The sequence below is a fragment of the Salmo trutta genome, chromosome 30, assembly GCF_901001165.1.
Source record: "Salmo trutta chromosome 30, fSalTru1.1, whole genome shotgun sequence".
Lineage (NCBI taxonomy): Eukaryota > Metazoa > Chordata > Actinopteri > Salmoniformes > Salmonidae > Salmo > Salmo trutta.
Genome location: NC_042986.1, coordinates 32,248,392 through 32,273,521, shown reverse-complemented (window position 1 = coordinate 32,273,521; position 25,130 = coordinate 32,248,392). Strand labels below are relative to the sequence as shown.

Genomic DNA, 25,130 nt, shown 5'->3' with positions numbered 1-25,130 from the left:
GAGTTTGAATTTCGCGCCCCGCCCATCATTGGATATTGGAGCAGACGTTCCGCTAGCGGAACGTGTAGATGTAAGAGGCTAAAGAATGTTTTTCAGAGAGAAACTAACAAAACAAAAGCATGATGACTCAAGTATAGACTGGTTCAATACGTTTTTTTTAGTCTTAGCCCTGAAAACCACATAGGATGAGGATTTCATTAAATACCTTTGTCTATATTTCAATAAGTCATTATGCTTATTAGCTCTTTTAGTTTAACTTTTCTATGGGCTTTATTCCTTGCTATGTTAGTAGGCAGGCAACATCACCTCCGCCACACTGACCTGCGACATGGGGGCCTCACAGGGGTATGTTCTTAGTCCCCTCCTGTACTCCCTGTTCACCCACAACTGCGTAGCCACGCACAACTCCAACACCATCATCGCCATCATCATCGTCTACATCTGCATTGCTTGATGCCTTCCCTGCAGCTCAGTTGGTAGAGCATGGTGTTTGCAACGCCAGGGTTGTGGGTTCGATTCCCACGGGGGGCCAGTATGAGGAAAAAAAATAAAAATAATAATGTTTATTAAATGTATGCATTCACTACTGTAAGTTTCTCTGGATAAGAGTGTCTGCTAAAATGTCAAAATGTTTGGGGTTTTAGGCTGGGTTTCTGTACAGCACTTTGAGATATCAGCTGATGTATGGGGGCTTTATAAATACATTTGATTGATTGATCAAGTTTGCTGACAATACTAAGGTGGTAGGCCTGATCACAGGTAATGATGAGTCAGCGAGTAGGACAGGGAGTAGGTCAGTGACCTGGAAGTGTGGTGCCAGAAAAACAACCTCTCCCTTAACGGCCAACGCCCCCATCCACATCGACAAGTCCAAAGTGGAGCAGGTTGTGAAGAAGCCTCCACAGTGCCTCAGGAGGTTGAAAAAGTTTGTCATGGGCCCTCACATCCTCAAAAAAGTTATACCTCTGTACCATTGAGAGCATTTTGACTGGCTACATCACTGCATGGTATGGAAATAATACCGCCATCGATTGCATGGCACTACAGAGGGTGGTGCAGACAGCTCAGTACATCACTGGGGCCGAGATGTCCTGCCATCCAGTACATCTATATCAGGCGGTGTGTAGGAATGCCCAGAAAAATCGGTAAAGACTCCACTCAAGCCATAGACTATTCTCTCTGCTTCCACACAGCAAGCGGTACCAGTGCATCAAGTCTGGCACCAACAGGCTCTTGAACAGCTTCTATCCCCAAGCAATAAGACTGAGAAATAGCTAATAAAATAGTTACACAGACTGAGTTAACCTTGTATCCTCATTGACCTTTCTATTTTTCGTTTAGCACTGTTTCTATGCACACTCACAGGGCCCTACACACTCACAGAGCCCTACACACTCACACACACACTCACTCCAGCATCTGCTCACTCACACATAATATGCACATACATTTATACTGACTCTACACACACACTCACCCACTCACATACAAGCTGCTGCTACTCTGTTTATCTTATATCCTGTTGCTGTCAGGAACTCTATAAATGCAGGAGGGGTGAAGTCAGGCGCAGGAGACCAAGGTACGTGAAAACATGTTTAATAGACACCAGTCCAAAATTGCCGAACACAAGGCAGGGAACAAGGAATCCAACAATAGGCAAAAACACCCAAACCAAGTCAGGACACAGCCCAGGAAACCCGTATGCAAAATGAATGAAAGGCAGAGAAAAAAACAATCCCCAACCCTACAATAGTAGACACAAATAATCCCGCACAACCCTAAACCTAAAAAGACAGACTAAATACCCCCACTAACGAACTAACTCAAAACAGGTGCTAACACAAAACAGACATCACCAAATGAAAAGGAGATCGGTGGCAGCTAGTAGGCCTGCGACGACGACGCCGAGCGCTGCCCGAACAGGGAGAGGCGCCACCTTCCGTAGACATTGTGACAGTTGCCTAGTCACCCCTTGTCACGTTCGTCGTAGGAATTGGACCAAAACGCAGCGGGAATGTGTAAACTCATCTCCTTATTTATTGAGAAGAAAACCAAAACAAACACTTAATCAAAACAACGACGAAAAAACAGTCCTGTGAGGCACACAGCTACACATACGGAACAACTACCCACAAAAACCCATGAAAAAATACCCCTACTAAATAGGAACTTCAACTAGAGGCAACGAGGAACAGCTGCCTCCAATTGAAGGTCAACCCAATAAACTAAGCATAGAAATAGAATAACTTAGAACATTAACCAAAAAAAACAAAAAACACATGAAACAAACACCCCCTGCCACGCCCTGACCAAACTACAATAACAAACAACCCCTTTAACTGGTCAGGACGTGACACCTCTATACATATCTACCTCCATCACTTCAGTTTCCCTGCACATTGTAAGGTATTGGAACCGATCCTGTATATAGTATGCTTAATTACTTATTGTGTTCTTCATATTTCTTCTTATTTCTTGTGTTTTAAAGAAATAATTATAGTATTACACTGTTATTGATTATTACATTGTTGGGTATTGAGTACGCAAGAAAGGCATTTTAGAGTACTTGTGCATGTGACATTAAAAGTTGAAGGTTAACAGTATGGCTGAACATACTGTATGTGCTCCGTTGCTTGGTGAGTCATACGTTACTTTATCACCGGGCGGCTGTCATCTGTACAGCCATTACCTAGGGTTATCCTCTGTAGCCCGGTTAGCTAAACTGCCAGAAATAACACAAGCTATCTTATGTTACCTTAAAAAAAACAAGCTAAATGTTTAACAAATCCAACTGTAAAATCAATTCAATAAAACTGGAAGCAAAATCTAGCTGGGAGAATGCTTGCGTGTGTGTTTATAAATAATATTGTACTGCACTGAAATAAACCATTGTTACTCCATGATGTAACCTCAGGGCTAGTGCGGGGAGCAGGAACAGGACGTACTGGACTGGGCTGATGCACTGGAAGCTTAGTGCGTGGTGCTGGTACTGGAGGTATCAGACTGGAGGCACGCACTTCAAGGCTAGTGCGAGGAGCGGGAACAGGACGTACTGGACTGGGCTGACTCACTGGAAGCCTAGTGCGTGGGGCTGGAACTGGATATACCGGGCCATGGAGACGCACTGGCAGTCTCGATCGCACCTCCTGCACAACCCGTCCTGGCTGGATGGAACTAGTAGCCCTGCACAAGCGAAGTGCTGGCACAGGGCGAACTGGGCTGTGCAGAGGCCTGATGGTTGCCGTGCGTAGAGTGGGCTTAGGGTAGCCTGGACCTAGGAGGCGCACCGGTGACCAGATGCACTGCGCAGGCATCCTCCTTCCAGGCTGGATGCCCACTCTAGCATGGCGCTTGCAAGGGGCTGGGATCACTCGCACCGGACTGTGCGTGCGTATGGGCGAGATCGTGCGCAATTCCGCATACTCCGGCGCTCTCTTCTCCACCTGCTTCCCATAAAAAGCACAGGGAGCTGGCTTAGGTCTACTGCCTGGCCCAGCCAAACTACCCGTGTGCCCCACCCCAAAAAATTATTGGAGGTGCCTCTCGTGCTTCCCCTTCGGCGCGTACAATGCCTCATACCGGCGCCGCTCCGCCTTGGCTGCCTCTATCTCCTCCAGTGGGCGACGGTATTCCCCAGCCTGATGCCAAGGTCCAGCCCCGTCCAGAATTTCCTCCCATGTCCAATTCCCCTGATAGTCCATATAATTTATCCGTTGCTCCTTACCCCACTGCTTGGTCCTTGGTTGGTGGGAGATTCTGTCACGGTTGTCGTAGGGTAAAGTGGACCAAGGCGCAGTGGGGAAATGTGCACTCATCTTCTTTTTATTTAAACGGACAAGAAGGTGAACCAAAACAAACACAACAAAAACACAATGGCTAATAACAGGCCGGGAAGGCACAGAGCTATACACAGCACAATCTCCCACAAAACACTAAAACAAACACATACCTATATATAGGACCCTCAATCAGAGGCAACTATAAAACACCTGCCTCCAATTGAGAGTCCAATCCCCAATTAACTAAGCATAGAAAGACAAAATACTAGACTAAACATAGAAATACATAACCATAGAACAATGCCCAAAACCCGGATTAATAAATCAAACACCCTACTAAACACACAACCACCCCGAACCACATAAAACAAATACCCTCTGCCACGTCCTGACCAAACTACAATAACAAATAACCCCTATACTGGTCAGGACGTTACAATACCAAAATATTGTTTTTGGGTGGAGTTTTCTTTAAGAATTTAGCAATAAATATAGCAACACAAGAAAGCTGGGATCCTCTTTTAAATAGTGACCAGTCAAAATGCTGTTTTCACACATGATTGTGCAATGACTGGGCTTATAAGAACATATTTCATTAGGCTCTGTAGGCTATGGGCTCTCCAACCCTGTTCCAGGAGTCCTAGGCCTGTAGAATCTTAATTTCTGACAGTTTGCTACAGCAGGAAAGTAATCCTGCAGTAATAGGAAATATAATTTATTATGTGGATTATAATTAATGGACATTTTTTTGTAGGGGTTGATACATTTTTCATTAGGGCAAATCAAGTCTGACATTTAAAAGTGTAAATTCCAAACTTTAGAAGCCTTTTTAAACTTTGAATATACTACAATTTTGCAGGAAAATTCTCAGCAACAAAAGAGTAATCAAATTAAGATCCTGCATCTGTATAGGCTACGTTATTTGCCCACTTTAGTTGTGATAATCAACTTATCAAAACATATAGGCCTATGGCCTAGGCAACATGATGCATGCAACTATGATTTGAAAAAGTTGCAGAAAAATGCATTCTCACCCATAATACTATTTTTGATTCAATCTAGTCTTTACATATGCTAAATAATATGTGTATGCAAATAGTTTTGATTTAGATTGGACAATTATCATGCACCTGTAGGAACAGGGGCAAGGGAAAAAAATACATGTTATCTGTAGTCCTATACACTTGAATAGGGAATGGAGGATGCTTCTCCCACAATTCATTGTCATGCCAGCCAGGTAGGCAACTCTGGTTGTAAAGTGAAGCAATGTGCTTAATATGAGGAAAGTTGAGAAAAATATATAGTAGGCCTAGCCTATAGAAAGCTGATGGGATCCTCAACTTTTTAATATAGGCCATCAAAACTGTTTTCTCACACAAATGCATAGCATAATGTAGCCTATAGAAATGTTGCTCAACATGGGAATTTCATTCCATGCATCAGCCAGCTATCGAGGAGATTGCTTTCGCTGTGCAAAAGGCTCTCATGAAGTGTTTGATTTGTTTTTCGATAGCATTTGCATTGATGTCAAAGTGATTAGAGGGACAATAGAGCGCTGAGTTAGAAAGTTTGGTAGGCAACTAATGACAATCAGCGGCATCAGAGCACAGTTTTGGAGAATCGTATTTACCATGACTCAACGGTCACGTGGAATTAGATTGCCGTCATGACTCGTGATTGCCAGTGTGGCGAGAATACAGTCTGCCCTAGGTCAGGTACACCAGAAACATGAGGATACAGAAACCTGCAGAGCCAGCAGAAACAAGCTGCAGCAGCTGTTCAAGCCACCCACCAAACAGAGCAGGTATCTTAGAAGCTTCATCTGTTCCAGATTCAGGAATTGTCTTACTACCTGAGGGTTACGGTTAGGACTGGTGGTAGAAATAGCTGTTGTGGATGCTGCATATTTCTTTCTCAATTGTAATGCGTCTGTGTGTAGCTGGTGTAGAAGAGTCAGGCGCAGGACAGCAGATATGAGCAAAGTCGCAATTTTACTCAATAATAATACAATACACGTCAATAATTCCAAATCCACAAATACGGACCGCAATACAATAAACAATCACTCACAAACAAACATGGGGGAACAGAGGGTTAAATAATGAACAAGTAATTGGGGGATTGAAACCAGGTGTGTAAGACAAAGGCAAAACAAATGGAAAATGAAAAGTGGATCGGCGATGGCAAGAAGGCCGGTGACGTCGACGCCGAACGCCGCCCGAACAAGGAGGAAGTCGTGACATCAATTCAATTCAAGGGTCTTTATTGGTATGGGAAACATATGTTAAGATTGTTAACATAACACTTCCTCAGCAAGTGAGGTAGATAATATACAAAATTGAAATAAACAATAAAAATGCACAGTGAACATTACACTCCAAAAGAATAAAGACATTACAAATGTCATATTATGTCTCAGCTCATATCTTTCTCTCTCTCTCCCACTCACTCACTCACTCACTCACTCACTCACTCACTCACTCACTCACTCAGTGCCACACCAGTGCAGAGACATGAATCTTAATCAATAGTTCCTGGCTTATGAAGATGAGGGACATGGATCACTGTGACCAAACCCAATTAGACTTAATATTTATGCTAGCTTGCAGCAAGGGCCAGGCAGCTAGTCTGGACTCCCTCTGGACCGTGTGTGTGTGTGTGTGTGTGTGTGTGTGTGTGTGTGTGTGTGTGTGTGTGTGTGTGTGTGTGTGTGTGTGTGTGTGTGTGTGTGTGTGTGTGTGTGTGTGTGGGTGTTTGTGTGCACGTGCGTGTGTGCAATATGCTGTCCCATTAGCATTAACAATTTTAAACTACTCACATCCCATAGGACAACCCACGCCAAAACATGATAATATTTTTTAACAAATAGCACTTTATTGTTTTTGCTTTCTTGTAAACATGTTTTCACAGTGCATCTGAGACCTCACTGACAATGATAATAATAATCATCTTAATAATTATATTGATAGCAGTAATCTTTTAAAACCATATATTTTATATAAACATATGTGTACATCACATCCAGCCTCGTTCTGTGTCTTTGGAAGTGGCGGAGAAGGTCAGCAACCTCTTCCTGTGTGTGTGTGTGTGTGTGTGTGTGTGTGTGTGTGTGTGTGTGTGTGTGTGTGTGTGTGTGTGTGTGTGTGTGTGTGTGTGTGTGTGTGTGCACGTGCGCATGCGCCTGCATGTGTGCATGATGGGGGTTCAGTCAGTAATTCAATATCGTTTTTTTACCCTTTCAACTCAGACAGTGTCATTTGGGGACATACTATCTGGTCTGCACAGCATGAGCACAGAGGAATATAGTTCCAACTAAAGTCCTACTGCTATCCTGCTGCAGAGGAGATATCCAAACCCTGTGTGTATTCATCCATTTAGCTTTAGTTAAGCAGGATTGATTGACAGTATTCAATGGAGACTTCTGGACATAATGTTAAATTTAGCTCATCGTTCAGGCCAAGCAAAAGCCAGAGCATATGTGAATGTTGGTACTATAACGTTACAACATTATGGTTCTCTGATGATTCAGAACGCTGCTGGGATGACGCTGCTGGGGTGAATAAGGTTGGACGAGCTATGGTAACAGAACAGATACATTTTAATCTCCTTGAGACTGATGTGGATAGACATAAGTTGGGGCCGAAGCCTAAAAAAATACAATGTACATCATCATCATCTTTAGGTCACTTCATGTAAAGTCGGTCCAAAGATTACAACATAATAAATAAACGGGTCCATGCGAGACGCTTCACTGTAGAGGACATCGATATCAGAGATGATGTGGAGCTCAAGACAGAATCACCACGTTAACTATGGAGCAAATTTGGTGCTGGAGAGCTAGCGATGTCGGATATGATGTTCTTTGCTTTAGCAAAAACGTAATTTTATATGATCACTATTAGACTGCAATTGAATGGAACTTAAAAGAAAATTAGCATCTGAGGCGGTCAGAGTTATTTTCATGTGGTCCCCCTGCAAATGATCACTCAAGGTCAATAATGGGAAGCCTTTTTCAAGCGGAGACAACGGGCCGTTAAGGACCAAATGAATCCAAAACTGTCCAGGAAGAGACAGACAGCCAGAGGAACAGGAAGAGGTTTTGCATTGGCACTGCATAAAGAGTCAACGTTAAAACAGACTGTTTGTGTGCTCTGTTTTGTTTGTTATTTGAGATATTTACCATTCAACCCCATTTCCAAGGACACAATTTGGGGGTCACCCATTCCCCCAAGTATGCATGTAGGCTGGTATCTACAGCTATATATAACTTCTGTACATAGACATCTGTACACCTGTACATGCAAACCAAACCCATTTGAAAGCCCTGACATCTGGTACATATGTGCTGTTTGGATGAGATGGCCAGGTGCCCTGATGGCCTGACGGTGATGTATACTCCTTATGAACCATGCAGTAATATGATCACTGATCAATATCATTACATATAAAAATATATCACAAATGCACAGTTATGGTTCCTAGTTCCTGTTGTCAAAGGACAAACATATCTTATCCACCATAGTATTAGAAGGAAAGGAAAGATCCCAAATGACACCCTATGTCTGTACTATTCAGGGAACAGGGTGCCGTTCAGGAAATAGCTGTGGCATTTGGCTGAACCAACTTCCACGTTCGCACCAAACATTCTATACTCATCAATAGAACGTGATTGTAACCTTTGGTGCCAATATGGCGGCCATTGACAATCTAGTGTTCAATCTGAGTTTGCTAAACCCTGTAAATCGATGGCTCTGATTAGAAGTTGTGATGGAAGATTACTAAGAAGTATTCTGTTAACTCCTCACATGAGCTTGGCTCAGCATGGTCATCTCAATCATTGTATGTTGCATCTTCTCTTCAGCTGTCCGACTAGGTCTTGTATTTTCTTTAGTGCGGCTAAAATACACATCTATACTCTATTTTAAACTCATAACAGCGTCGTAAAGATATTACAACATAATAATAGAGCTGTTTCAATAATATTGACATTTTCATTAAATAAAGGAGCATTGGATGGAGAGAAAGAGAGGGGGAGGGGGGTGGATGGAGAAACGGAGAGGATATCTTTCTCTTGAGGTCAGGGGTCAGGGCGGAGATACGTGCTTCAAAGTCAGAGATTGGCCAAGTCACCCACAGAGCAGATTACAATTTATAGCAGTGAGTTATTGCTGCATTATTCAATAATAACAAAGCCACTGTCTTTTAGTTCTGAAGGTGCTGAACCACAAGACTGTTTACAGGTGTTTGTGCTGACACTGTGGTATTTTGTGAACAATAGATATAAACTCTTATTGTTGTATCATGAAATAGTTAATGTATCAGAGATAGTCAGACTGGAGTATGACATGATCTTTAGCGGACCTGATTACTGGTTAACAAGCGGCACGGTGTTTAGAAGAGTTTGATGACCCAGTGTCCTAGAGGAGTGAATAGAAAGTTCTAGCCAGACAAAACATTAAGCTCATCAGTACTCTGTTGGCATTTCTCATCTGAACAATGTTTAAGTCTTCAGTCTTAATACATACCTTTTGCCTCTCTATAAGTCCCTTTATGAAATAGCAACTCTATGTTTTTCACGCTAAGGAGGAGAGGAACAAGAGGAGATAGGTCTTCAGTGGATTGAAGAAAAGCTCATTCATGTCATATTTTACTACAACACCTACCTGAGACTGCTGAACAGCTAATCAAAAGGCTACCCGCACTATTTGCATTGATCCTCCCCCTTTCTTTTACGCAGCTGCTACTCACTGTTTATTATCTATTATCTATGCATAGCCACTTTACCCCTACCTACATGTACATATTACCTCAGGTACCTGGACTAACCTGTACTCCCGCACATTGACTCGGTACTGGTACACCCTTTATATAGCCTCCACATTGACTCGGTACCGGTACCCCCTGTATATAGCCTCGTTATTGTTATTTTATTGTTAATATTTAATTTTTTACTTTAGTTTATTTAGTACATTTTATTCTTAACTTAGTTTTATTAAAACTGCATTGTTGGTTAAGGGCTTGAAAGTAAGCATTTCACAGTAAGGTTGTTGTATTCGGCGAATGTGACAAATAGCATTTGATTTTATTTTATTTGAGAGCTTTGAGTTCTATTTTGTTTGTGACTCACTCAATGTAGAGAATAATGTTAGGACTTTCCTCAGTGAGTTACTGCACTAACATATGCCCACATAGACTTTCAAACTGAAGCAGACATACAGTAGCTATTCTCATACACAGAAACACGCATATGCAAATTGCATCAAACACAACACGTACATGAGCACACACACACATTCATGTAAATGAGAACACACAAATGCCAAAACTATGTCAACAATTACACTCTCAACAATAGCGCTATCACTGTTTTGGGTCAAGTCCTGGGGCTTTAGCTGTTCCGTGATCCCAGATTTGAGCTCCCGCTCATGACCCAGTGAGAACTCTATAATGGCTCTATATTGATTGTACGGTGATGGCAGGCCAATTTGTCACGCCAATTTGTCTAACCAAGCAGAACCAGCTCAGCTCTGCAGTTCAGCACCTCCACTGCACCCTTCTCCAATTTGTTTACAATAACCATCTATCTACACTCCTGGAGAAACACTGGAAGGAGAAAGTAGATAGCAACACAACTCACTATAGCTCGATATTTTATCTATTTTGTTTTCTGAGGCTAAATTGCAAAACGGGATCTTTTAATTCGATTTTTTATAGATTGTGTATTAGTCTTGTAGGTGTTGCATTGGTTTCATGTCTGGGGTAAAAACAGAGAGAATGTCTGAGATTTGAGAGGACATTTTAGTTGAACTTTATTAAGACTGTGTGCAGAATTGGGAATGTTCCATTCACTTCCTGGATTGACTGTGTTAAAATTGCATAATTGTTGATTTTTCATGGTAGCTCATTTGGCACTGGGGCATTGAACACAGTCCTAACTGTTCACTGAATAATTCTGGACACGGCTGCTTGGCCAAGCCTGACTCTGACTCACACCACCGTAATGTGATCAATACAGCAACTAAGGGGTTCATTTTCTCATGTTCTGCCTTCAGCTAAGTGACGTCTTAATTCGTTTCACACACTCCAAGCCCCCATGTAGACAACTCTCTCAGTTATGTGGGTTTTAATATATACACCATAGTATCCTCATCCACGTCTCTCTCTCTCTCTACTTTGGTAGGCGCTGTGGGACATATGTAGAAGCTGATACTCCATCTGGTAGTATTTCCCTAAACACCAGTGTAGTTCTCATTATGGACCCTCTTGTTGGCTCTGTGTCCGATATCTCTAACTACTGCATCAAGACTGTGGGTTCATGACTTTCAAGTCTTTTTCAATCAAACCAGCTGCATCCGAGAGATCAGAGCCTTGTTGGCTAAGTCTGTTTTTCAGTCTGGCTTGGCTGAGTTTGTTGGTTGAGTTCCTGGTTGTTATTGGCTGCTCAGTCTGTGGTGGTATTTTGGTTGAGTTTTTGGTATGTTGCTGACTCTTCAGTTTGTGGTCGTATGTTGGTTGTCAGGGTTGTATTCATTACGTCTTACAAGGTTAAGAACCAAATGGAAGCAAACAGAGCAAACGGAATGAAACAGGGAGGGACCTAGCTGAATTTGTCCAATAAAAATGATCGTTTTCATTGCAAAACGTTTTCTGTTTGGAATAAACGATTTCTGTTGCTAAACATTTCGCAACAGAAGAAACATTTTCCAACAGCATCTGCATAATGAATACACCCCTGGTTTAGTTCAGTTTGTGGTTGAGTTAGTTTTGTGGCAGTAACAGTTTCCGAGGTGATTGATTTGGCCACTCCTCTGAGTGAGAGGAGTTAGGATTGCCTTGTTGTGATTGTTAGTGCAAGTTCACACCTGCCCTTCCTCAACAATTACTTATTTCCTGTTTGAAAGTATTTTCACTCTGATCTTCCCTTCCCCATGTTTTTTATTTTGTATGTAAGAAACAATTAACTGTTCGTCTTTTCTCATCTTCTCTCTCTCTCCTCCTCCTGGTCACTGCCTTACTCTCCCACATTTCCCTCCCTCTAACTTTCTCCCTTCTCCCCGTCCCCCTTTCTCTCCCCTCATCCTCCCTTCCATCTCTCATTTGCTTACTCTCTCTCCTTTGTCTTTTCAGAGGAAGTCACTCTGCATCTCATTTGACAGCTGACTAACAGCCACTTCGCTATGTGTGGACCCCTGCAGTATCCTTGCAGTCCTCTGAGGGGTAGTCTCTTGGCCGTATCCGCCAGAACCAGTGTCTCTCTCTGGGCATGGGCAGTGCCTGCATGCCCCCCTATGGTTCTCCGGCAATCCATTGGACCGCCGCGTCGAGTTACACTCCTCCTTCCCATGCTGCTGGGACTGTGTACAGGAGACCTTCTGGGTCGAGCCGTGCGAGCACAAACACGCACATAGGGTCCGTCGGCATGTCAGCCAGTCCCGGCAGAGGGACCTGCGGAAGTTGGGTTTGAAGACCAGGTAGACGATAGGATTGTAAAGGGTGGAGGACTTGGCAAAGATGGCAGCCACAGCGAAAGCAAAGGGAGGGACCTCTGCTGAGTTAACAAACGCCGCCCACATGGAGACGAAGGCGTATGGGCTCCAGGCGATCACGACACCGATACACACCGCCACCGAGAGCTAGGAGGGAGAGACGGGAAAACACACACAAAGGGAGGAAGAGACATACAGGTGTGCAGATACAGTAGTTTATTAGGTGAAAATAAAAGTTTCAAACCCTCTTCCCCCACCCATCCATGTGACAATACTTTAAACTAATACTTAGAACAAAAACAAAGTCAAAGAGGACAACTTCTCCCCTATCATAATGATGAGGCTGTTTATTGACCACCGACCAATACATTGACCTTCTAATCGATTAAAACTCCTACTTTCAAACCTTAATGTCCCAATGAAACTTTGATTCATGAAGGAGTGAAATAAAGAAAATTGTATACAACTCCCCCAAGTTGATGATTGGGGTGCTCTCAAAATCCCTTTGATCTAATCGAATCACAACTCCCACTTGAAACCCTTTAAAACCAATACATAAAGCAGCATTTAAGTTAGGAAAATGTGCTGCTACAGTTTCCAAGGTGTGTATTGTCGTGTCTGTGTGTTTGCACAACTACTATTTAAGTGCATGTGTGACAGTGTGTACCTTGACAGTGAGTGTGTGTGTGTGTGTGTGTGTGTGTGTGTGTGTGTGTTGGTGATAAAAAAAAATCATGTTTGGGGGATTTTCTCAAAATGTAATCTAGTAAAGATTGTTGACCTACAGTATAATTTACTTTTGTTTCTAAAAGTATAATTGAGAAATAATCAAAGTTGGCATATTGATAACATGTTGGTCTTACCTGGGCTTACCTTACCGATGAGTGTTTGTGTCTGTGAGAGGGAGTGTGTGTATCCTGACCTTGAGAGTGTGTGTATCCTGACCGTGAGAGTGTGTGTGTGACAGTGCATACCTTACCGATGAGTGTGTGTGTCTGTGAGAGGGAGTGTGTGTATCTTGACCGTGAGAGTGTGTGTGTGACAGTGCATACCTTACCGATGAGTGTGTGTGTCTGTGAGAGGGAGTGTGCGTACCTTGACGATGAGTGAATGTGTGTTGGGGATCTTGTTCTGTGGGGATATGTGCTGCTGCACCGCCTGGCGTGACCCCTTGACAGTCAGCAGGATGAAGATATAGGAGAGGAAGATGATGATGCAGGGGACGATGTAGCAGAAGAGGAAGAGGCAGAGGATGTAGCTCATGGCAACTCTGCTTTGGCCGGGGGCGTACCAGTCGATACAGCAGGCTGTACCGTAGGGTTCAGAACCATACCGGCCCCAGCCAGTCAGAGGCCCGATGGCAAAGATAAGAGCATAGCACCACACCGCTGCTATTAGGAGATAGGCATGGCAGGATGAGAACTTGTTACCTGTGGGAGGAATGGGGGGATGGGGGAGAAGGAGAGAAGAAGGGGAGACAGGGAGGGGGTTATTAACCAATGGGATGAGAGATGGAAGGCAGAGGAGGAGGTGGAGAGAGAACATGTAATATCATGGAGGGCATTGTTACCTGATGCTGTAATGGAAGTAGGGGAGGAGGTGGGGAAGAGGAGGAAGGGAGAGAGGGAGGTGGGGAAGAGGAGGAAATGAGAGAGGGAGGTGGGGAAGAGGCAGAAAGAGAAAGACAACGTTACCTGATTTGGCACATTAGTTTGTGGAGAAATGAGGCAAATTAGATACAGGGAAGAGGAGAGAAAGCAACACTGATATCATTGTTAATTACGTCTCAGTTTGTATGTGTGTATTTTCTCTGAAATACCTCATATAATCTAAATGGCCAAAAGCAAATGACAGTTTTAGGATCAAAGCAGAATTGTGAACGACTGACAAAAACAGATACAGAAAAGATTATTCACTGGAAGTTAGCAAGCTTTCACATTTCATTAGTTTGAAAATTATTTTATTTTAGTTGGCTTTACAGGAATTTAGCCGTTTTAGCCTCTTAGATAATCCCAGCGGAAAAATGTACATACAGAAATGACACATTCACGTGTTCTCTCATTCCTCCACACGCATATCTCTTGACATGACCTCAAGCATGTTCAGAAACAGAGGGTAGACGCCTGTTTCCGTGGAGACACAAATATATGCATTTATATATTTTCAGGAAGCCAAATATAAATACGCTCCCTCGTGTGGAGAGATTAGCACTATACCGGTTTAGCTGGAGGGCCTAAGTGTGTGTGTATTGGTGTGTGCCTGTTTGTATACGCCAATACACTATTATCAATCCTCTCTCCCCAGTCTTCACTCTCCGGGGTTATAGAATATATCTACATTTTAAGAAACCTTACCAATATCACCTTCCCTGTGGCCTGGGATCAGAAGAACACACTCACCCCAGGAGCTAAGCTTCACCAGAAATATACAGTATACTGCTTATTTCTGTCTTCTTACATGTCATAAACCACAAATAGGGCTGCACATTTCAAACACATGATGAGAAGAATTGAGAACTGTTTGTGAATAAGCCTAGTGCATGCATAGACTAGGAAGCCCATTTGATGGTTCTGCACATTTGTCACCTGCGGCAGATGGATAATTAATTACTGAAGCATGTTCACCGGTGTGTACATTTTTCCATGAATCAGAAAGCTGAAATGGAAAATGCGTCCTCTATGTGTGTGAGGAGCTAGACGGCATATGGCGAACAGGGAATACAAAGAGCCTGTGGCTATCACTGGATTGGAATGTTGAATCAGATTTAGCAGTTCAATATGTCAACCTCCTGCAGTCAGTAGAGGATGTGCAGAGTGAGCTGATCTTAGATTGATTATTACTCCTCTGTCCTAATTGTTCAGCTGCCTGATCAGTACTGGAGTCCTGGCTGTGTGTATACAGTATGTTTAAAACATTCACTGTGGTGTCTGTTGGCTATCTAGACTACAAGGATCATGGGAATTTCTTACACAGTCCTCAGCACTGCTCTATGTTCCGAACTGATTTATAGCACAGCCCTCCACTAGAGAGAGTGAGTGAGAGAGAGAGAGAGACCGAGAGAGTCTTATCTACACCAGTGGTTTTGAGGAACTCTCAGGTGTACCTCAAAACCTTTCCTAACCTTAATCCCTTTTTTTAACACTCACCTCGAAACGTGACCTGTGGAATGAACACAACTGGCTCTCTGTTTGATAGAGGGGGAAGAACAACAGAGGAGGATGGGAGACAAACAGACGACAAACTGAGGGAAAGGAGAGAGAGAGCTCTTGATGGAAGGGGGAAGGTGACCTTAATTGAGGGAGGGGAGACGGGGCGTTAAGTGTTTTTTGGCTGGGATGGTGGGTCTCTGCCATGGCAGTCAGATTGTTGCAGTGTGGAGGTAAGAACATTTTCTACCCATCCAACACCAACATTTACCCCTGCTCAACTCTCCAGCCTCGATAAGACAGATGAGAGCAGGAGAAAGATAGAGTGGGGAGGAAAGGAGATAAGCATACTGAGCAAGTAAGCAGTGGTCTAGAAGGGTTTCCCAAACTCAGTCCTGCAACTGAGGTAAGAAAATGTGTAACAACCTGTGATTGAAAGACTCCTTTAAGATGGTTTAGTGCTCTGTGTAGGAATGGATGGATACATAAAATGACCCCAAAGAGAGGAAACAGGCATTGACTCTTTTTTCTTTCTATTCACCCATTTGACCTGTCTTTAACCATCCTGACATCCTGTGTGCTTTATGGAAAGCCATCAGATGGCCAGGGCCTCAGAGCTGATGGATTCCCAAAAAGAGTTCTATGTGGCTGGTTAAAACACCTAGCGAGATCCCTCTCCTGGGGCACCTAATGACAGGAAGGATGGGGATAGTTGTTGTATCTGGGAGCTGGGAGTGTGTGCGTGTTTGTGTGCCTGTGCGTGCGTGTGTTACAGAGAGAGAAGACTAGAATGGTCTTACGGACAATACAGAGTGGAATCGTGATAGTTTTAGTATAAAACACACCATCGCGATCTGATAGGCACACGTGAGGTCACCACACATGTGCACAACCAGAGTGCCTGGTTAGCGCCTGGTTCGATGAAATATAGCTCATGTCAAACTGACATATAAAGTTGATTTTTTTTGGTGCATTTTAGCTAACCCTAACCATTTTCCTAACCTTAACCTAATTCTCCTAACCTGCTGCGTTCATTCTCCTAACTTGCTGCAAAGTTCTCCTAAAATGCTTCGAAAAGTAAATTCTGCTCAATTCTGACATAAGCTGTATTCCAGCTAGTCAAAACCTGGAACCATCTGTATCACCCAACCAGGGGCCATTTATTGAAATAAATATCCCTATTTTAATTTGAAAGTAAGAATACTTGAATAAAGCATAAATATCATCCTTGAGTAACCATTGAATATTCAATGCTACCTCAGCGTCATCCCTTGAGCGGGACTGGTGAGATGGTGGGATGCCAGTCCTAGCCTGCTTCCATTTCTAATGACACCTGCTCTGCAGTGTTGTAGTCTTTTTTGCTGATGGTGTAGTCTGTGTGGAGCTCTGTGTAATTAACTGACACCGGTGTTCTGTAGTAAAACGTGTGTCATCAGTTCATGACTCTGATCCTCCTTTCATTGTTGCTCCTCTGGAAGCCTGCTAATCCTCTGTGACTTTTACTGCTACTGTACTCACAACTTAACACTGATCTCTGCTCATTTTGGTTCCCCACTTTTCGCTGTCCTTATTGTGTGTGCTATATTTGTACCAGGTTCTTTTGGGCTGACTCTTAAACACATCATTATTTGTGCTTATCTACATTTCAAACAATGTTATTGGTGCAGCCAGCAGTCTCCAGAGCCTCAAGGCGGACTTCCACTCTCTGAAGAGTACACACACACACACACACACACACGCACGCATGCACGCACACACACACACACACACACACACACACACACACACACACACACACACACACACACACACACACACACACACAGACACACACACACACTGAAGAATTGTGTAACTCTTTAAAACGCTGTTCTGACTTCCATTACTACCTATGCTTATTAGTTCCACTCACTCAGTTCACAGGAGCATGACATCTAAACCATGAGACATCCCCTAACTCTTTAACCAAGTATCAGGGACTCCAGATACAGTGCCTTCAGAAAGTATTCAGACCCCTTGAATTATTCCATATTTTGTTACATTACAGCCTTATCCTAAAGTGGATTAAATAAATAAAAAATCCTCAGCAATCTACACACAATACCTCATAATGACAAAGGGATAACAGGTTTTTAGAAATGTTTGCAATTGTATTAAATAAAAAAATAGAAATACCTTATTCACATAAGTATTCAGACCCTTTGCTATGAGACTCGAAATTGAGCTCAGGTGCATCATGTTTCCATTGATCATCCTTGAGATGTTTCTACAACTTGATTCGGGTCCACCTGTGGTAAATTCAATTGATTGGACATGATTTGGAAAGGTACATACAGTGAGGGAAAAAAGTATTTGATCCCCTGCTGATTTTGTACATTTGCCCACTGACAAAGAAATGATCAGTCTATAATTTTAATGGTAGTTTTATTTGAACAGTGAGAGACAGAATAACAACAAAAAAATCCAGAAAAACACATGTCAAAAATGATATAAAATGATTTGCATTTTAATGAGGGAAATAAGTATTTGACCCCCTCTCAATCAGAAAGATTTCTGGCTCCCAGGTGTCTTTTATACAGGTACCGAGCTGAGATTAGGAGCACACTCTTAAAGGGAGTGCTACTAATCTCAGTTTGTTACCTGTATAAAAGACACCTGTCCACAGTAGCAATCAATCAATCAGATTCCCAACTCTCCACCATGGCCAAGACCAAAGAGCTCTCCAAGGATGTCAGGGACAAGATTGCAGAACTACACTATGCTGGAATGGGCTACAAGACCATCGCCAAGCAGCTTGGTGAGAAGGTGACAACAGTTGGTGCGATTATTCGCAAATGGAAGAAACACAAAAGAACTGTCATTCTCCCTCGGCCTGGGGCTCTATGCAAGATCTCACCTCGTGGAGTTGCAATGATCATGAGAACGGTGAGGAATCAGCTCAGAACTACACGGGAGGATCTTGTCAATGATCTCAAGGCAGCTGGGACCACAGTCACCAAGAAAACAACTGGTAACACACTACGCCGTGAAGGACTGAAACCTGCAGCGCCCGCAAGGTCCCCCTGCACAAGAAAGCACATCTACATGCCCGTCTGAAGTTTGCCAATGAACATCTGAATGATTCAGAGGACAACTGGGTGAAAGTGTTGTGGTCAGATGAGACCAAAATGGAGCTCTTTGGCATCAACTCAACTGTTTGGAGGAGGAGGAATGCTGCCTATGACCCCAAGAACACCATCCCCACCGTCAAACATGGAGGTGGAAACATTATGCTTTGGGGGTGTTTTTCTGCTAAGGGGACAGGACAACTTCACCGCATCAAAGTGAGAACCTCCTTCCCTCAGCCAGGGCATTGAAAATGGGTTGTGGATGGGTTTTCCAGCATGACAATGACCCAAAACACATGGCCAAGGCAACAAAGAAGTGGCTCAAGAACAAGCACATTAAGGTCCTGGAGTGGCCTAGCCAGTCTCCAGACCTTGATCCCATTGAAAATCTGTGGAGGGAGCTGAAGGTTCGAGTTGCCAAACGTCAGCCTCGAAACCTTAATGACTTGGAGAAGATCTGCAAAGAGGAGTGGGACAAAATCCCTCCTGAGATGTGTGCAAACCTGGTGGCCAACTACATGAAACGTCTGACCTCTGTGATTGCCAACAAGGGTTTTGCCACCAAGTACTAAGTCATGTTTTGCAGAGGGGTCAAATACTTATTTCCCTCATTAAAATGCAAATCATTTCATAACATTTTTGACATGTGTTTTTCTGGATGTTTTTGTTCTTATTCTGTCTCTCACTGTTCAAATAAACCTACCGTTAAAATTATAAACTGATCATTTCTTTGTCAGTGGGCAAACGTACAAAATCAGCAGGGGAATCAAATACTTTTTTCCCTCACTGTATCTGTCTATATGAAAGGTCCCACAGTTGACATTGCACGTCAGAGCAAAAACCAAGCCATGAGGTCAAAGGTGTTGCCCGTAGAGCTCCGAGACAGGATTCTGTTGAGGCACAGATGTGATGAAGGGTACCAAAACATGTCTGCAGGATTGAAGGTCCCCAAGAACACAGTGGCCTCCATCACTCTAAAATGGAATTTTGGAACCACCAAGACTCTTTCTAGAGCTGGCCTCCCGGCCAAACTGAGCAATGGTGGGGAAGGGCCTTTGTCAGGGAGTTGACCAAGAACCCGATGGTCACTCTGACAGAGCTCCTGAGTTCTTCTGTGGAGATGGGAGAAACTTCCAGGAGGACAACCATTTCTGCAGCACTCCACCAATCAGGCCTTTATGGTAGAGTGGCCAGACGGAAGACACTCCTCAGTAAAAGGCACATGACAGCCCACTTGGAGTTTGCCAAAAGGCACCTAAACTCTCTCAGACCATGAGAAACAAGATGTTCTAGCATGATGAAACCAAGATTGAACTCTTTGGTGTGAATGCCAAGCGCCACGTCCTTGCACCATCCTTACGATGAAGCATGGTGGTGCCAGCATCATGCTGTAGGGATGTTTTTCAGTAGCAGGGACTGGGAGACTAGTCAGGATCGAGGCAAAGATGAACAGAGCAAAGTACAGAGAGATCCTTGATGAAAACCTGCTTCAGAGCGCTCAGGACCTCAGACTGAGGTGAAGGTTTACCTTCCAGCAGGACAACAACCCTAAGCACACAGCCAAGGCAACGCAGGAGTGGCTTCCGGACAAGTCTCTTAATGTCCTTGAGTGGCCCAGCCAGAGCCCGGACTTAAACTCAATCGAACATCTCTGGAGAGACCGAAAATTAGCTGTGCAGCAACGTTCCCGTTTCAACATGACAGAGTTTGAGAGGATCTGCAGAGAAGAATGGGGAAAACACCCCAAATACAGATGTGCCAAGCTTGTAGCATCATACCCAAGAAGACACAATGCTGTAATCGCTGTGAAAAGTACTTCAACAAAGTACTGAGTAAAACATTTCTAAAAATCTGATTTTGGTTTGTCATTATGGGGTTTTGGGTGTAGATTGATGAGGAAAAAAAGCATTTTCATACATTTTAGAATAAGGCTGTAACAACAAAATATTGAAAAAGTAAAGGGGTTTGAAAACTTTCCAACGACACTGTATATTCAGCAATAAGTCAACATAATTAAGTTACATAAATCAAACTACAAATTGCTGACCAATTAAGCACTATATATATATATTTTTTTTTATTAATCAAGACTTAGCTGTGTTGTTCTGACAAATGGACACTTTTTCAGGGGAAACAATGTATTGATGATTTAACGAGAAATTTAGTGAGTGAGTGAACGTTTTGAGAATTGTTTATTTATAATATTAGCTTGTTGCACAATGGATGCTCTTCATGAGGTTTTTTTTTATTTATTTATATTTATTTCACCTTTATTTAACCAGGTAGGCAAGTTGAGAACAAGTTCTCATTTACAATTGCGACCTGGCCAAGATAAAGCAAAGCAGTTCGACAACATACAACAACACAGAGTTACACATGGAGTAAACAACATACAGTCAATAATACAGTAGAAAAAAACAATAAAAAATAAGACTATATACAATGTGAGCAAATGATGTGAGATAAGGGAGGTAAGAGCAAAAAAAAATGCCATGGTGGCAAAATAAATAAAGTATAGCAAGAAAAAACAATGGAATGGTAGATTTGTAGTTTAAAGAAAGTTCAAAGTTCAAATATAAATAATATGGTGCAAAGGAGCAAAATAAATAAAATAAATAAATACAGTAGGGGAAGAGGTAGTAGTTTGGGCTAAATTATAGATGGGCTATGTACAGGTGCAGTGATCTGTGAGCTGCTCTGACAGCTGGTGCTTAAAGCTAGTGAGGGAGATAAGTGTTTCCAATTTCAGAGATTTTTGTAGTTCGTTCCAGTCGTTGGCAGCAGAGAACTGGAAGGAGAGACGACCAAAGGAGGAGTTGGCTTTAGGGGTGACCAGAGAGATATACCTGCTGGAGCACGTGCTACAGGTGGGTGCTGCTATGGTGACCAGTGAGCGGAGATAAGGGGGGACTTTACCTAGCAGGGTCTTGTAGATGACCTGGAGCCAATGTGTTTGGCGACGATTATGAAGTGAAGGCCAGCCAACGAGAGCATACAGATCGCAGTGGTGGGTTGTATATGGGGCTTTGGTGACAAAACGGATGGCACTGTGATAGACTGCATCCAGCTTGTTGAGTAGGGTATTGGAGGCTATTTTGTAAATGACATCGCCGAAGTCGAGGATTGGTAGGATGGTCAGTTTTACGAGGGTATGTTTGGCAGCATGAGTGAAGGATGCTTTGTTGCGAAATAGGAAGCCAATTCTAGATTTCACTTTGGATTGGAGATGATTGATGTGAGTCTGGAAGGAGAGTTTACAGTCTAACCAGACACCTAGGTATTTGTAGTTGTCCACAAATTCTAAGTTAGAACCGTCCAGAGAAGTTATGCTGGATGGGCGGGCAGGTGCAGGCAGCGATCGGTTGAAGAGCATGCATTTAGTTTTACTTGTGTTCAGGAGCAGTTGGAGGCCACGGAAGGAGAGTTGAATGGCATTGAAGCTCGTCTGGAGGGTTGTTAACACAGTGTCCAAAGAAGGGCCAGAAGTATACAGAATGGTGTCGTCTGCGTAGAGGTGGATCAGAGATTCACCAGCAGCAAGAGCGACATCATTTATGTATACAGAGAAAAGAGTTGGCCCAAGAATTGAACCCTGTGGTACCCCCATAGAGACTGCCAGAGGTCCAGACAGTAGGCCCTCCGATTTGACACACTGAACTCTGTCAGAGAAGTAGTTGGTGAACCAGGCGACGCAATCGTTTGAGAAACCAAGGCTACTAAGTCTGCCGATGAGGATGTGGTGATTAACAGAGTCAAAAGCTTTGGCCAGGTCAATGAATACGGCAGCACAGTATTGTTTCTTATCGATGGCGGTTACGATGTCGTTTAGGACCTTGAGCGTGGCTGAGGTGCACCCATGACCAGCTCTGAAACCAGATTGCATAGCGGAGAGGGTGCGGTAGGATTCGAAATAGTCGGTAATCTGTTTGTTGACTTGGCTTTCGAAGACCTTAGAAAGGCAGGGTAGGATGGATATAGGTCTGTAGCAATTTGGGTCAAGAGTGTCACCTCCTTTGAAGAGGGGGATGACAGCAGCTGCTTTCCAATCTATGGGAATCTCAGACGACACGAAAGAGAGGTTGAACAGGCTAGTAATAGGGGTTGCAATAATTTCAGCAGATAATTTTAGAAAGAAAGGGTCCAGATTGTCAAGCCCAGCTGATTTGTAGGGGTCCAGATTTTGCAGCTCTTTCAGAACATCAGCTGAATGGATTTGGGAGAAGGAGAAATGGGGGAGGTTTGGGCGAGTAGCTGTGGGGGGTGCAGTGCTGTTGAATGCAGTAGGGGTAGTTAGGTGGAAAGCATGGCCAGCCGTAGAAAAATGCTTATTGAAATTCTCAATTATAGTGGGCTTATCGGTGGTGACAGAGTTTCCTATCCTCAGTGCAGTGGGCAGTTGGTTGATGAGATTTGAAGTTGAAAATGTATCTACTAAGGAGAATAAAAGAAAAGGTTTTTTCAGCTGTTCTCCCCCCTCGGTTTGTATGTGTGCTCACATGTTTGTAATTGCCTAAGCAGATCTTTAGAAGCTTGAGTGGCACAAATTAATCCTACTCATTAGTGGATGTACTCTTGAGACTAATTTATCCAATAACACACAGACACACATGCGCGCGCACGCACACATACAAAACGAGGGGGGAGAAAAGCTAATGCTAACTTTTTTTTAATGGACTTTAGTAGATTCATTTGGGTATTCACACTCGCACTACTTTCTCTCAAAGCTTAAACGAGACGACAACATAGCACACTACTAATGCCCTTCAATACTCTATTTTGTCCGTTTTGTAGCTCAAATTTTTCTTCGCACCATCCATTACATAAGTGTATGTGTATGTGAGCATTGTGTGTATGGCCTCATTTACACAGGCATCCCAATTCTGATATTTTTTTTCACTAATTGGTCTTTTGACCAATCAGATCAGCTCTGAAAAAGATCTGATGTGAAAAGATCTGATGTGATTGGTCAAAAGACCAATTAGTGGAAAAATATCAGAATTGGGCTGTCTGTGTAAACACCCTATGTGTGCTAACCAGACAAAGCTAGATCAGCATTGTGTCTGTCTGTCACTGAGAATTGAACGTTAATCCCTACAGTTGTAATACGGAACGGTAATCAGTAGTGATTAGCCAGACCTTATTATCCTAACACCCCTCTGTAATGTACGGTCAAATACTTTGTAATTAGCTGCTAAGGCAAGTGGATGCTCGGTGACTTAATGGCTTCACCCAGTAAATAGGTTTCTCACTGTCCCAAAGTGACATGTCTTAAGAGTGTCCTTGAATCATACTTCCCCCTCTCCACTTTAACTCTGTTAATTACTTCCTACTTCGGAGAGGAGTTGATCTTTTGCACAATAGCAAATAGTTGAGGGAACTCTAACCTTTTACTTACGACCCTTAACCTCTTGGTTGCCCTCCACTCTGCTAGTCTATCCAGCTTCAGAGATGCTGGCAATGTGGCCTAATCCCTCCCTACCTCCAAACCTACCACAACTGTTCCTGAGGCTTGGCTGTCTGGGAGGAAAGTACAAATCTGAAAGACAGTGTACAGGTTAGTGATAATACATTTTCAGAGTCTATTTTTCAGTCCCAACTCCAACCATCCCAATTCACTGAAAGGTGTGCTAGAGGGTATGGGTCAGTCAATATTAGGGATCAAAGTTATGGTTAGAGATCAGGGATCAGGGTTAGAGGTCAAGGTTTTACATTGTCTTACCATAGTTGGGACAGCAGACCTTAAGCCAGCACACAGATGACAACACTGTGAGGTTGGTGAGACTGGCTAGTCCAAACAAAACCCCACAGAAGGCATAACTCATACATGTAACATCACTGAACAGCCACCTGGAGAGAGAGAGAGAGAGAGAGAGAGAGAGAGAGAGAGAGAGAGAGAGACTAGTCATTTATCCGATAGATATTCAGAGACCATTTCTCTCACTTTTTTAGTGTCTGAGGCCAGAGGCCCCACATGGCTGACACTACCTGGATGGAGTACAAGAGAGAGTGGATATAGATTTTTATGACTATTAAAACTGTTTTGTCTCACAGGTGACCTTTTTATTTCACGTTTTTATATTCTCTCTCGGTCTACCTGTCTGTCTACATGTGTGAGGGCATAAGAAAACACAGCAGCACACATACACTAAATAACCTCAAGAATGGAGGGAGATTTGATTTGATTTGGAAGGGGAAGGGGATGGGAGAAGTAAGGGTTGATGAGCAGAAGAGTGGATGGTAAAGGCGTGTGGACACTCACTTGTGTGCGAAGGCTGATGAGATGGCCATGGGGAAGAGAGAGATGGTCATTCCGAGGTCGCTGACGGAGAGGTTTATAACAAAGAACTCAGTCGGCTTCAGGGAGGACTTCTTCCGGTAGGCCACAAACAGCAATATCCCATTCCCCACCAGTGAGAAAACACCTGAGACACACAATTAGAGTTTTAACAAGACTGAAAAGTAAAATGGCAGAGTGCACATACCGTAGAGAGCTTCAAGGCATCCAGTAAATCAAGATGAAACACTGCCAATAGTGGACAAAAGCAATGAAATGAAAGGCATTGTTTTGCAATCCCTCTTCTAAGAATTGTATCTTTGTGTATCTTTCAAGTA

The 25,130-nt window shown here is 43.2% G+C and overlaps 1 protein-coding gene across 2 annotated transcripts in view; it reads right to left on the bottom strand.

Annotated features, from left to right (window-relative positions):
- Positions 1–11,864: 11,864 nt before the first annotated feature.
- Positions 11,865–25,130, bottom strand: part of opn7b (opsin 7, group member b) — a 115,869-nt gene continuing 102,603 nt past the window's right edge. The window contains exons 3-7 of one of the 2 annotated variants that reach the window (XM_029723874.1): positions 24,778–24,940; positions 24,238–24,365; positions 13,836–13,841; positions 13,361–13,695; positions 11,865–12,412 (exon numbers count right to left, since the gene is read on the bottom strand). In XM_029723874.1, the coding sequence (XP_029579734.1) occupies positions 11,903–12,412; positions 13,361–13,695; positions 13,836–13,841; positions 24,238–24,365; positions 24,778–24,940 (1,142 nt within the window). In that variant the 3' untranslated portion in view covers positions 11,865–11,902. The remainder of the gene's footprint in view (positions 12,413–13,360; positions 13,696–13,835; positions 13,842–24,237; positions 24,366–24,777; positions 24,941–25,130) is intronic. The other variant, XM_029723876.1, reaches the window with a different exon arrangement.